This window comes from Pholis gunnellus (assembly GCF_910591455.1).
Source record: "Pholis gunnellus genome assembly, chromosome: 7".
NCBI lineage: Eukaryota > Metazoa > Chordata > Actinopteri > Perciformes > Pholidae > Pholis > Pholis gunnellus.
This window is the reverse complement of record NC_136533.1, coordinates 25,151,591-25,165,705: the sequence shown is the minus strand read 5'-3', so window position 1 is coordinate 25,165,705 and position 14,115 is coordinate 25,151,591. Positions and strand designations below refer to the sequence as shown.

The 14,115-nt window shown below is 40.7% G+C and overlaps 1 protein-coding gene across 1 annotated transcript in view; it reads right to left on the bottom strand.

Moving 5' to 3' along the window:
• The window catches only part of LOC306698837 (polypeptide N-acetylgalactosaminyltransferase 18-like), a gene marked incomplete at its 3' end in the record, with an annotated part of 185,059 nt that extends 177,684 nt beyond the window's left edge, over positions 1–7,375 (bottom strand). Inside the window, exon 1 of the mRNA XM_079163323.1 lies at positions 7,129–7,375. Coding sequence (XP_079019449.1) covers positions 7,129–7,372 — 244 coding nt within the window. The 5' untranslated portion in view covers positions 7,373–7,375. The remainder of the gene's footprint in view (positions 1–7,128) is intronic.
• Between the last annotated feature and the right edge of the window lie 6,740 nt (positions 7,376–14,115).

The window sequence follows — 14,115 nt, the reverse complement described above, 5'->3', positions numbered from 1 at the left end:
GCATGCCGGAGTCTCGTTCGTTATCGGAATTAACCAGACAAATCGCTCCACCGAATAAGAACGGCCATGCACCACCCACAGAATCCAGAAAGAGCTATCAATCTGTCAATCCTTTCCGTGTCCGGGCCGGGTAATTCATCAGTTATGTGATTGGACGCTGCAGCTGATCGGACTGACTGAGTGATTGACTGGAGTTTCATACCAGAGTGAAGACAGATCAGATTAAACTCTAGTTTATATTTGATTAGTTTTCTGATCTGGTTTAAATATATATTCATTGTAGTCTGAACAACAAAAGGACCACAAACAACTTTCTTCAGTTATTAGAAAGATTTGTCTTTTCTGCATTTTACTACTGTATTTTATTTCTTACACTGCTTTTTAGTGTTTCAATGAATGTTCTTAATTAGGGCCCGAGCACCGACGCAGTCGGAGCGGAGGACCTATTGTAATCGTAATTAGGGCCCGAGCACCGACGTAGTCAGAGCGGAGGACCTATTGTAATCGTAATGTTTATTATTCCGCTTCTTCTTATTTTTCATGTTTCGTCGCAAAAAGGAGGTGCTTGGGATACTGTAATGTTTTCGAGATTTGGCACGCAAGCCAGAATTTGTGAAAATTGCAGTCTGATTGGGGTGTCCAGCTGCGTTTTGAAATATTGGCTCGCTAGCGCCCCCTATTGAGTAGCCCCAACATTGGGTTTCACCTAGCTGTATGAAATTTGGTAGATATGTGGAACGTGATGGGGCGTACAAAAAATCCTCTTGGAATTTTCCACTAAACCAAACAGGAAGTCGGCCATTTTGAAGTGTATGACGTTTTTGGACCGTTTCAAGGCATCATACTTTAACGAACTCCTCCTAGAGATTTAACCCGATCGACTTCAGACTTAGTCAGTATGCTCTTGAGACCTTGGCAATGAAATGTTATTCAAAGATCAAAAAGTTATCGTACTATGTATCCGTGGCGTGGCGTCAAAAAAACACCATTCGCCATGAAAAAGGAAGTTGTTGTAACTCGGCCGTACATTGTCTAATCTGCTCCAAATCTCTCATATGTCATATCATCCTGACTCAGAACACATCTATATGAAAATTTAGAATCATAGTAAGAGCGCCACCTATTGGCAACTGGAAGTTGTACGTTTTGTACTTTGACATCCTGCTCCTCACAGATTAATCAGATCCTTCTCAAATGTTGCCAGGAAAGCCTTAAGACCTTGATAATGCTTCATTGTGAAGATTGTAAGAAGTTATCGAAGGGCGGCGACGTGGCGGCTCGGCGAATTTCGATCCTTCGCCATGAACGAATAAACTGATGTAACTTGACTCCACATCATCAGATCTTTACCAGATTTCACATGTTTGATTAGACTCCAGGCCTGAAGACATCTGCAGGCCAATTTTTAATCATAGTCATAGCGCCACCTACTGGTAACAGTAAGTTAAAGACTTTATACTTTGCCTTGTTTCTCTGAGTAGGTAAATCAGATCAACATCAAACTACTTCCACACAAATATAAGAAGTTCATAATGCCAGTTCATGAAGCTTTTGATGTTTCTTCAAACGCCGTTGCCGTGGCGACGCAGTCTTCGCCGTGAAATACGAAGGTCATTTTGAGAGGCTAAAAAAGCTCGAAACATAAGCAAACTCTGCACGCAGATTACAAGCCCAAAATGTAGTTATATAATATGATTTTATTCGTTCAGAGTGGCAAATCGGCTCAATAGCGCCCCCTACAACATTTCGACGAAGCAGCCCTCGCACTACGTTTCACATAGATTTACAAAATTTGGTGGGCACATGTATCACATGTGGACTTAAATAAAAGTCTCTTGGGACCATGCTCTAAACCCAACCGGAAGTCACCCATTTTGAATTTATTTTGAATTTCTAGTGTCGTTTTTGTCATTTCCAGGCGCTGCACTTTAACGAACTCCTCCTAGGGAAATAATCGAATCAACTTAAAAATTGGTCAGTACAATCTAAAGACCTTTGTGATGAAAAGTGACTCAAAGCTTGTTGTTTCGTGAAAAGCTGTTGCCGTGGCGACGCATTCTTCGCCATGAAAAATGAAGGTGTTTTTGAGGGGCTAAAAATGCTCAAAACATAACGAAACTCGTCACACACATTTAAAACCGTGAATGGAGTTATCTGATGTGATTTTAATGCTTCAGAGAGGCAAGTCGGCTCAATAGCGCCCCCTACAAAACTTCAACGATGCAGCCCTCGCAGTACGTCTCACCTAGATGTATACAAATTGGGAAGCAGGTGTATCACATACAGACTTAAAAAAAGGTCTTAGGGCTCTAAGCTCTAAACCCAACCAGAAGTCAGCCATTTTGAATTTTGTATGAATTTCTCGTGTCGTTTGTGCAATTTCCAGGCGCTCTACTTTAACGAACTCCTCCTAGGGAATTAATCAGATCAACTTAGAATTTGGTCAGAACAATCTAAAGACCTTCGTGATTGAAATTTACTAAAAGCTTTAGGTGTCATCAAACGACGTGGATTTGGTGTGGCAGCCATTTTACATGGTTCACCATCATCCATCAAGCTGTTGTAACTCAACTGTACTTTGTCAAAACTGTCCCAAACTTGACATGGTTGTTGACTGTCATGACTTTAGGACTTCTGCATTTCAATATTAACTCATAGTCATAGCGCCACCTACTGATAAGCACGGACGTAAGCAGGATTCTATAAATACAGCGGCCCAAACTGAACTTATTAGAAGGGTTTGTGGGCACACCATGAGAAAAAGACTTCTCTGATCTAAATATGTGCAAACTAAGATGCTTGGAGAGCAAAAGTTAGATAACAGTAGGTTATCCAAACCATATCAGTCGACATTAGTATAAATGATCTGTCCAGAGCTTCTACACGAGAATCAGGTTAAATGTCACAATGAATGCTTCACAAAACAGTCTAAAGTTACAGAAGAGCTTAAAAAGAAAACGGTGTTAAATTAAAGTGTTCAAGTAAAAGCAAATGATACTACTGTTTTCTTAACTTTCATGTAAGTCCAAATAAAATCAGGACACTGCAGGGAGTTGAACCCCATCCCAGTAAACTGACAGTCTGTTATGTTACTAACACTGAAGCGCATTCACGCACATTCATTTTCTTGATGATCTTAACAGGCTTTCATTTATGATTGTATTGGAGGTACCCTCAACACATTTGAGGCTTAAGACCTGTCAACGCGATCTTGTTACGCTGCTGGTCGACGCAGGAAATATCATCTAACTCATGCACGCAGTGTTTGATGGTCACAGAAACGCACGGCAGCGTCCTCCAGAGTCCTGCCAGTACCCTCGACGTGCGTGAATGTGCGAGGGCCCGGTCAATGCTGCTTGCAGCTTTAATTGTTTTTAAATCTACTTTTCTTTTGCCTTGTGTTTTGATGCTTTTAATAGTTTTATGTGAAGCACTTTGAATTGCCTTGTTGTTGAAATGTGCTATACAAATAAACTTGCCTTGTCTTTTCATGATCCGATATTTCCCTCAATGACTTTTATTATGGATACAATTAAAGTCAGAGAGAGCTGGAGAAATGAAACACTTTTTACATTACTATCATCATTTCCATTCAGTCACGTGAGTGTCGGGTTCGATGAGTTTTATAATTAGGGCCCGAGCACCGTCAACGTCGGGTCCGCGAGGTCCCTATTGTATCTGTAAGAATTATTAGGGCCCGAGCACCGACAACGTTGGGTCCGCGAGGTCCCTATTGTATCTGTAGGAATTCTTCTTCTTCTTCTTATTATACCCAATGTTGAAAAACCGTTTAAGGGTATGTGTCTTGTCCCAAACCTCCCCATATTTGGCGAGCATATCAGGACTGCGGAAAATTTTTATATTTTATGGGTCCAATGCTCGAGCATACAAAATTACTCGCTAGTGCCCCCTAGAAGTTGGAAAGGCAAGACCCGACAGCCCGTATGTCCAAATTACTTAAGATTTTACAGACATGAGCAACTGAATGAGTTCTATAAAAAATAATATTGGGACCCTAAGCTCCGCCTACCAAAATTTTCCGCCATATTGAATTTTGTAAAAAGAATAAATAAATCACTTCTCCTAGACCCTGGGTCTGATTGGTACCAAACTTGCTGTGAATCATTATTGGATATCTATCATCAAAAGTTATGAAACGTTTATTGATAGCTTATTGCATTAAGAATATATGGACCAATGAATTTCATGAGGAATTGGCCTTCTACAGCAATATATATTACTTCAAAACCATGTGGCTTATCATCACGAAATCTTTAGCATATGTTCACATTGTGTCCTGTAACATACCCTCAAATTTTTATTCCATACAACCTTTAGGGGGCGATGCAGTAATACTCTCATTTCTTTGCATTTTGAGGCATTTTTCATTGTTTTCAGGCATTGTACTTTAACGAACTCCTCCCACAGAATTTATACAATCAACTTCAAATTTGGTCAAGATGATCTAAAGACATTAATGATGAAAAGTTACTGAAATGGTGTACTGACATTGAACGACCTTCGTTTTATGTGGCGCCCATGTCAGGCACATTTCGTGCCGTTCGCCATGAAAGAGGAAGTTGTTGTAACTACAAGGTACTTTATTCAATCTGCCCCAAACTTGTTTTGCATGATGCTGGTCGAGGCCTGAACACATTTCCATGCCAACATTTTCACAAAGTCATAGCGCCACCTACTGGCACAAGGAAATGACAAGTTTTATACTTTGATGTACTTCGACTAGGAAGTTGCCCAGATCACTCTCAAATATGGTAAGGTAATTTGTAAGACAATGATGATGCTTCATCATGAATATTGTGAGTTGTCGTTAAAAGCTGCTGCCGTGGCAACGCGTCATTCGCCATTAAAAATTAAGCTTATTTTTCTGTGGCTTAGGATGCTCAACAAGCCTTGGAACTTTGCACAGGTGTCATAGGTGATGGAAATAAATATTTCATATGGCTTTTTGGCTTGACCCTTTCAAATTGCCTCGATAGCGCCCCCTACAAATATTCAAAAACACAGCGCCAGCTCTACATTTGACCTACATGTATGAAATTTGGTAGGCACATGTATCACATGAAGACTTAAAAATAAGTATCTTGGGACCATGCTCTAAAATTAACGGGAAGTCGGCCATTTTGATTTTTGTGTGAATTTTCCCCATGATTTCTAGTCTCTATACTTCAACAAACTACTCCTAGGGACTTTGTCAGATCCACTTAAAATTTAGTCAGTATAATCTAAAGACCTTTGCAATTTAAAGTTACTCAAAGCTTTAAGTTTGATGGAATGGCGTAGCCGTGGCGTGGCGGCCATTGTACGTGATTCGCCATTATATAACTCCACTGGACTTGCTCAAATCTGTCCCAAACTTGCCATACTTGATAATAGTCACGGCCTGAGGATGTCTATGAGCCAATTTCCACTTAAAGTCATAGTGCCACCTACTGTCAACAGGAAGACAGCGTTATGTGACACACTGAATTGGATTTACACAATGTTGTCTATACTTGATATAGAGCAACATAATGCATTGTTGCGCGTGTTCTCTAGCGCCACATAATGGATACAGGAACTGGTGAAATATTTGCACTACATAATTTCCAGTGTCACACAGTCCAAGCATTAAAAATACGTCTTAACTTGTGGGCTCGCTGTCTGATGCTCGCAGATATTTATGGCCGCTTCTGCCGGCATCCCGCCAGTACCCCCGACGTGCGGGAGGATGCGAGGGCCCGTACATCGCTGCTTGCAGCTTTAATTGAAATTGAATCTGAAACAAGGAGCCTAATGAATTAATTCCAGTGTTCAAAAGAAACCATAATCATACTCTGGGTTAATTAATAATGACGTCACAATCTGAATTTCAAAACGTATAGACGCAAATAAGTAATAAATAAGTCAGAAGCATTCCGTCGGTAGAAATCGATCCTGCGCTTATAAACAGAACAGTTTGTTAAAGAGGTAACAGGCTACAGAGAGGCAACACCTCAACAGTGATGATCACTGTGTGTCTTTATTAGTTACTATTATTAAGTACAGTGATCATGTGAACAGACACAAACTTCTCAAAAGTCTCTCCAGCTGTTAAAGCCGACTGACAGCTGATCACAGCTGATCCAGCTGCCGCCGTCATCAGAAACCAACGTCGCTTCACGTGACGCAACTGAGGAAAGGACGTCTCATGTCTCTTAAAACATATTTCCTCGTTTCCTCTTTCCTTGCATGGACACAAGTGAGGGAAACAGGGATGCAATTAAGAGACTTGGGATGTACCCTCTAAACACCACGGTTGTCTTTTCCTAACTCCTCATGAATTCTCCTTCACATCTTTCCTTGACCCCATGACGATTTCCATAGAGGTCAAGGAAAAGTGGTTAGGAATAGACGTTAGGAGGTCATTTTTTGGACTTTTCGACCGCCGCTCTGGATGTATAAAGAGAACTGGATTCTGCGCTGGAGGCGCCGCCCATTGCTCAGTGGTGCATGAAGTAAATAAACTGCGACTTCCAATGAAAATGGGCAGATCTTCCAGCGATCCTTGCTTACTATTACAAAATCCGAATCATGCGAATCATGCTATCACCAACCAAACAAACCATGACAACGACAAACGTCGCAGCCTTTGCATCACTTCTCAGTGTCCCTTGAAAAGTGTTTCTGTTGTGTTGTGAGCTTCATTGATCAGGCTCCCAACGTCAAACACCTGAAGTGAACCAATCATGGGACCACTACGGCTCACAGGTGCTTTCACATTGTTATTTTCATCATTCTTCTAACTGTAAACATTTAGTGTACAGAAATGCCCATCACAACATTCCTGAGCCCCAGGGGACCACTTTATCTGACCAAAGGTTTTATGGCAAAATATATTCATGTTTCAATTTTTTTTTAAAAGATGGAGCAGTGAATATTTCGAATTTTGGCTTGAGAGTGTCTGCTAATATTAATTTGATTATTTAAATAGTTGTCAATCCATTGTGTTAAAGGACAACTAACAGATGAATTGACCAATGTATTCAGTATAAGAACAATTCATGTATAATATTCCTAGACAGTAGGAAACTCATTTCGATGAGAATCTAACCTCTGACTTTCACCAGAACAACCCCGCGCTGTGCTGACCTTTGATGTGCTCGTTGACGACGCTCTCCAGCCGGTCCAGCCTCTCGATAATCCTCAGCGTTTCCCCTTTACTGTCCTCCTCCAACTTTCTGTCGGCCTCGCCGCTGCTCTCCGCAACTTTGGGACCCCCGTTGGTCACATAGTTGGTGATCCAGCCTACATACAGGAGACACACGATGTTGGTCATGCCGCTCAGGATCACACATGTCGACACCAAAGTTTTCGTTCTCCTTGAGCACAGCATCGCTACATCCCTCCATGGGCTTCCTGGTCCAGACGCGCGCAAGCAGGTAGATTGAGGAGAAGACGCACTCGACAAACGTGTCCAAATGTAACCAGAGCGTTACGATGCTGTGAAGTCAGTCCGCCTCTGCGCTCTCAGGTCCCGGCTGACACATGCATTCTCCGGAGGCTTTAAATGCTGCACCCTGCCTCAAAAACAATATTTCCAGTAATAATACTAAAAAGGAGCATCCCCGTTCAGCAGCCGGCGAGTCAAGCTGCGCTCAAGCTGCAAAGCTGGCAGACGCAGAGCTACAGCCTGTAGTCCTCACACAGCCCAATAGGAAGAGAGAGGGGGCGGGCTCTGCTTGCCTCTGCCGGCCCCCTTACAGTTCGAGCACATGGAGGAGGGAGGGAGGAGGGAGGAGGGAGGAGGGCGGAGGGCAGAGCATAGAAGCTGAAGCACATCGATCCAGTGATGGAGAGAAACGGTGAAGTGAAGGCACTGAACGAGTGGTGTCGTTGATGCGTTTGTGATGCTTACACCACGTGCACAAGTGTACAGTTCAGATGCGGTTCAGCAGATAGAAGACCTGTAACTGGAGAGAAATGATGAGAGGAGCCGTGTTATGATATGCTGTCGTTTTTTGGCTAAAGAAAGCTTAGTCAGGCCTCGTTAGGAGAGCAAGGGCGAAAACTAAACAATGCTCAGCTTTACAATTATTCAAATTCATATGAAACAAGTTTACTAAGATAGTCAAGTCAAGGGAATATTTAAAAAAATGAACAAATACACAAAGATAAATATATTTAACAACAGTAAACACATTCTCAAAAAAGTTTGGACAAATTATAAAAACAGTTTTTAAAAAGATAAACACCCACAAATCAGCTGAATGCCTTTTATTCACAGCATTGGGATTAGGTTTAAAAATCTAAAAGGGAATTCCTTACTTTTTAAAATTGCTGAATTTAATTCAAATGTACTGTATGTTTGATATTTGGAATCAGAGGTATAGGCAACAAAGCATCCTCCCCTCAGCAGCCTCAGATCTGGCTCCTGAGCCAGTTCTGGCTTTTTTAATAAGTGAAGCATAAGTATTAGCCTCCCATCTCAATATTTATTTTACACTCATACGTGTGTATGTGTGTGTGTGTGTGTGTGTGTGTGTGTGTGTGTGTGTGTAAGAGAGAGAGGGCATCTGAGTATTTGTGTATACTGTACACAAGAGGTATGGCTTCATGACTTTGCTGCTTGGTCCAAAAGCCTCTCATCTGCATCTTTGACTTCTTATGAACACACACACACACACACACACACACACACACACACACACACATCGCTGAACACTGGCCACCTAAGGTGCCCACCTGAAAGCTAAAGTAACTTCAGAGCTTCACACCACCAACAGATGAATCTGGCAGTTAGAGCCTCTAGGCTGCCTCTTTCATCTTTGTCTTTCATCCACTGCTTTACCAATCACACACACACACTTGAGCAGATACACACATGCATGCCCATGAATCAAAAACTCTCCATTCAGCCAAGAGCACTCTGGCAGTTTCAGCCGACTCGTCTAAGATATAAATAATGCATTGGATCTGAAATATTAAGGCTCTCAGTTCTATGCTGCTTTCAATCTTGTCTAACTCACTGTCTGTACGTCTCACTTCCATCTTTCATCTCTCTCATTTTGGCCCAAAAAGGAGGCAGTCGGTTGTTTTTTTGTTTTTTCAAAGATGCAACATGGGGATACACTTTATTTTAAAGGAGAAAAAGTTCATACTCGGTTCGTGGTTTATTATTCAGAAAAGGACATTATTTTGCTCATACAGTCTGGAACACCTGTGTCACCTTGAAGTTTGTCTCCTGGGAAAAGATTCTATCGATTTGTCTCTGTCACGTATTGCTAGCTTAGTATTTGTGTATAAACTCTGTGAACTGTAAACATACACTGTGTTTTACATTTGTCTTCACAGAGACATTTGTGAGAATCGAGCTGCAGAGCCCAGACTAGAAGAAAGTATCTGCTTTGAGAGGTACAGAGAGAAAGTGTTAGCATGTTGAACTACATGTACATGTGACTCCTTAGATTTGACGGGGTTGCCGCTGTGTTACCACAGTGATCGCGTGGCAGTAAAAGCGTGGGTTGCACTTGATAACTGTAGATGCAATGTGGCAGAAATTTAAATCCTGATGACAGGATGTTATTATATACTCCCTTGGACCACTATGTGGTCAGCAATAGAGTGGCGCTGTCCGTAATTCTGCTCGTTGACTCCACGGAAAGTGAAGTATATGCAGATCATAGGCGCTGGAATGTTGGAATATTCACCGGTCAGGACTGTATGAGGATATGCTGATTGCCAGGTACTGTGGTACTGTGGTACTGTGGTACTATGGTACTACGGATGTGTGGTCAGACAAAATGAAACACCGAAGGAGTCCACTTCAATTGTGATTCATTGTAGACAGCAGGTGGTAGGCAGAGATGGCGTGTACAGCTGCCATATTCTCAAGGCTTTATTTTGACCAAACCAGAGTAGGCCATTGTTGGAAGTGGAAAGACTCGTATAACTAAGACAATTTGGTGGAGTTTTATTTTGTTTCGGTCGAGTTTGAATGAAATTACAATCAGCGAGATAAAATTACTGTTTTTCAATGGTTTGGTAGGTTTCAGGAGAGCATAACAGCTGTTTCTTTTCCCACATAACTCAGTGAATTACTGCTTTATTTGGACCAAACCAGAGTAAGTGATTGTTGGAACAGTGGAAAGAGCTAGAGACAGTTTTGATGAGTTTTATTTTGTTTCTGTTGAGTTTCAATGAAGTGAGTCTTTGTCAGGTAAAATTGCTGTCTTTAAATCGAGTCTGGTGGCTTTGAGGAGAGCATATTAATTATGTTTGTAAACATTATGATTTTATTGATTCTGTTTATAAACTGATAGGGCTACATGCTTTGAATCTGTGTATAATGTTTTGAGGAATGCAACATCAATACTTGTAATGTAATGGATCTAAATAAAGTCTGTAGACCAGCACAAGGCTGTTCCAATGCGTGATCTCGGAATGTTAGAAAGGAGTCTTGCCTTGTCTCTATAGGACCCGACTTCAAAGCACCCATCCTACCAAGAAAGGATCCTTGACATTGAGAGACACCCGAACAATACTGGATGCCCTTTCTTCTTGCATCATTAAAACCTTGATAATGCTTCATTGTGAAGATTGTAAGAAGTTATCGAAGGGCGGCGACGTGGCGGCTCGGCGAATTTCGATCCTTCGCAATGAACGAATTAACTGATGTAACTCAACTCCACAACATCAGATCTTTACCAGATTTCACATGTTTGATTATACTGCAGGCCTGAAGACATCTGCAGGCCAATTTTTAATCATAATCATAGCGCCACCTATTCGTAGCAGTAAGTTAAAGTCTTTATACTTTGCCTTGTTTCTCTTACTAGGTAAACCAAATCAACATCAAACTACTTCCACACAAATGTAAGAAGTTCATAATGCCAGTTCATGAAGCTTTTGATGTTTTGTCAAACGCCGTTGCCGTGGCGACGCAGTCTTCGGCGTGAAAAATGAAGGTCATTTTGAGAGGCTAAAAAAGCTCGAAACATAAACAAACTCTGCACGCAGATTACAAGCCCAAAATGTAGATATATAGTATCATTTTATTGCTTCAGAGGGGCAAATCGGCTCAATAGCGCCCCCTACAAAATTTCGAAGAAGCAGCCCTCGCAGTACGTTTCACATAGACTTACACAATTTGGTGGGCACATGTATCACATGTGGACTTAAAAGAAAGTCTATTGGGACCATGCTCTAAACCCAACCGGAAGTCAGACATTTTGAATTTGTTATGAATTTCTAGTGTCGTTTTTGTCATTTCCAGGCGCTGCACTTTAACGAACTCCTCCTAGGGAACTAATCGAATCAACTTCAAAATTGGTCAGTACAATCTAAAGACCTTTGTGATGAAAAGTGACTCAAAGCTTGTTGTTTCGTGAAAAGCTGTTGCCGTGGCGACGCATTCTTCGCCATGAAAAATGCTCAAAACATAACAAAACTTGCCAAACGCATTTAAAATCCCGAATGTAGTTATCTGATGTGACTTTAATGTTTCACAGTGGCAAGTCGCTGCTGGTCGACACAGGAAATATCATCTAACTCTTGCACGCAGGGTTTGATGGTCACAGAAATGCATGGCCACGTCAACCAGAGCCCTGCCAGTACCCTCAACGTGCGTGAACGTGCGAGGGCCCGACCAATGCTGCTCGCAGCTTTAATGTTGTGTGTATTCCTGGCTATCCATAGCAGCTTGGTATCCCAGGATGCACAAAATTCTCATCTTTGGGTTAGGTTGAGGTGGGGACGTGACCTCCTGGTGAAGGTCACGGGGGGCATGGGCACAAGGGGAACATTGATCTAAAAGATATACGAGTGTTCTTTAATTTGGAGCATAGTTTTTGCTAAAAGTCCGCCCATGATAAACGACATTCTAAAAGAATAAAAGTTTAAAAATGGGGTAACATTAAAAAAAATGTTAAAAGGATTAAAATCTCATAAAACAATAAAATAATAAGTAAATTATTAAAAGGGTTTAAAAAGAGCATCAGAGCAGACGCAAGCCGGGCATCGGGAGTAGACCCTTAAAAGAAACCCCGGGATCTACAAAGTCCGCCCCCCGGTGGAGGTTCCTATAAAAGTCAGACAAATTAAAGGCACCATCCAACAAATTAATACAGTGTTTCCTTTATAAATATATAAATAAAACAATGATATAAATGAATAAATAAAATAACAAAGTATAAAAAGATAAATACACATAGTATATATATACACACACCACATCTAAAACGTTAAAGGTAAGTGCTTTAAAGGGGTAAAACATGTAAATAAAACAACAACAAGATGAGGAAACACTGGGTTAAGAGAAATAGTTAAAATGGACGGTCCTTTATTTAAAATATTTTCCGTCTGCGTGCGAGAACTAAGAATATTGTAGTTAAATATGTGGCAACCCCACCACCGTATATGTCTAAAAGAATAAATAAAGGAATATAAATTAATTAAACCATGCAAATATATATATATATATATATAAAATAGGAACATGCAAAAAGCTAAGTTTGTGCTAGACTCCTGAAATTTTGTGTGTGTATTCCTGGCTATCCATAGCAGCTTTGTGTCAGGTTTGGTGGCTCTAGCTTGTTCTTTTGGTATTGCTGTCATAGACTCCCATTGCCTTGGGCTGGGGGCGTGGCCTCGATGGGGGCGTGGCTTCGACCCCCTCCCCTTATATTCTTATGGCTTGCTTACGAAAATTACGTCACAAAACATGGCCGTGTTTGGTGTCCCAGGATGCGCAAAATTCTCATGTTTGGGTTAGGGTTAGGGTCAGGGTTAGGATCAGGGTAAGGGTTAGGTTAGGGTGGGGTCGTGACCTCCTGGTGAAGGTCATGGGGGGCACGGGCACAAGGGGAGCATTAATCTAAAAGATCTTGAAGTGTTCTTCCATTTGGAGCATAGATCTTGCTAAAAGTCCCCCCATGATAAACAATCTACTAAAAGAATAAAACAATAAAATAAATAAATTATTAAAGACAGAACATCAGAGCAGACGCAAGCCGGGCAACGGGAGTAGACTCTTAAAAGAAACCCCAGGATCTCCAAAGTCCGCCCCCCGGTGGCGGTTCCTGTAAAAATCAGACAAATTAAAGGCACCGTCCAACAAATTAATACAGTGTTTCCTTTATAAATATATAAATAAAACAATAAAATAAATAAATAAATAAAATAAGATAAAAAAGGATAAATATACATAGTATATATATATTATATATATATATATATATATATATATATATATATATATATATATACACACATGCACACCACATCGAAAACTTTAAGATAAGTGCTTGAAAACAAGAGGGGGGTCAAACATATAAAACAACAACAAGGTGAGGAAACACTGGGTTAAGAGAGATAGTTAAAATGGACGGTCCTTTATTTAAACTATTTTCCGTCTGCGTGCGAGAACTAAGAAAAGCTATAGTTAAATATGTGGCAACCCCCCCACCGGATATATCTAAGGAATAAATAAATAAATAATAATTAATTAATAAAAGAAATGAAATAAAAGAAATATAAATTAATTGAATCATGCCATATATACAGTGGCTTGCAAAAGTATTCATACCCCTTGAACTTTTCCACATTTTGTCACATTACACGCCACAAACATAAATATATTTTATTGGAATTTTATGTGAAAGACCAACACAAAGTGTCACACAATTGTGAAGTACAAAGAAAATGATACTTGTTTTTAAATTTTTTTCACAAATAAAAAACTGAAAAGTGCAGTGTGCAAAATTATTCAGCCCCCTTTTCTCTGAGTGCAACCAATTGCCTTCAGAAGTTGCCTGATGACTGCTGAATGATTGAATGTTGACCTTATGACTAAATAGAGTCCACCTGTGTGTAATCTAATCTCAGTACAAATACAGCTGTTCTGTGACGGCCTCAGAGGTTTGTTAAGAGAATATTGGGGAGCAAACAGGACCATGAAGTCCAAGGAACACACCAGACAGGTCAGAGATAAAGTTGTGGAGAAGTTTAAAGCAGGATTAGGCTATAAAAAGATTTCCCAAGCTTTGAACATGTCACGGAGCACTGTTCAATCCATTATCCGGAAATGGAAAGAATATGGCACAACTGCAAACCTACCAAGACACGGCCGTCCACCTAAAC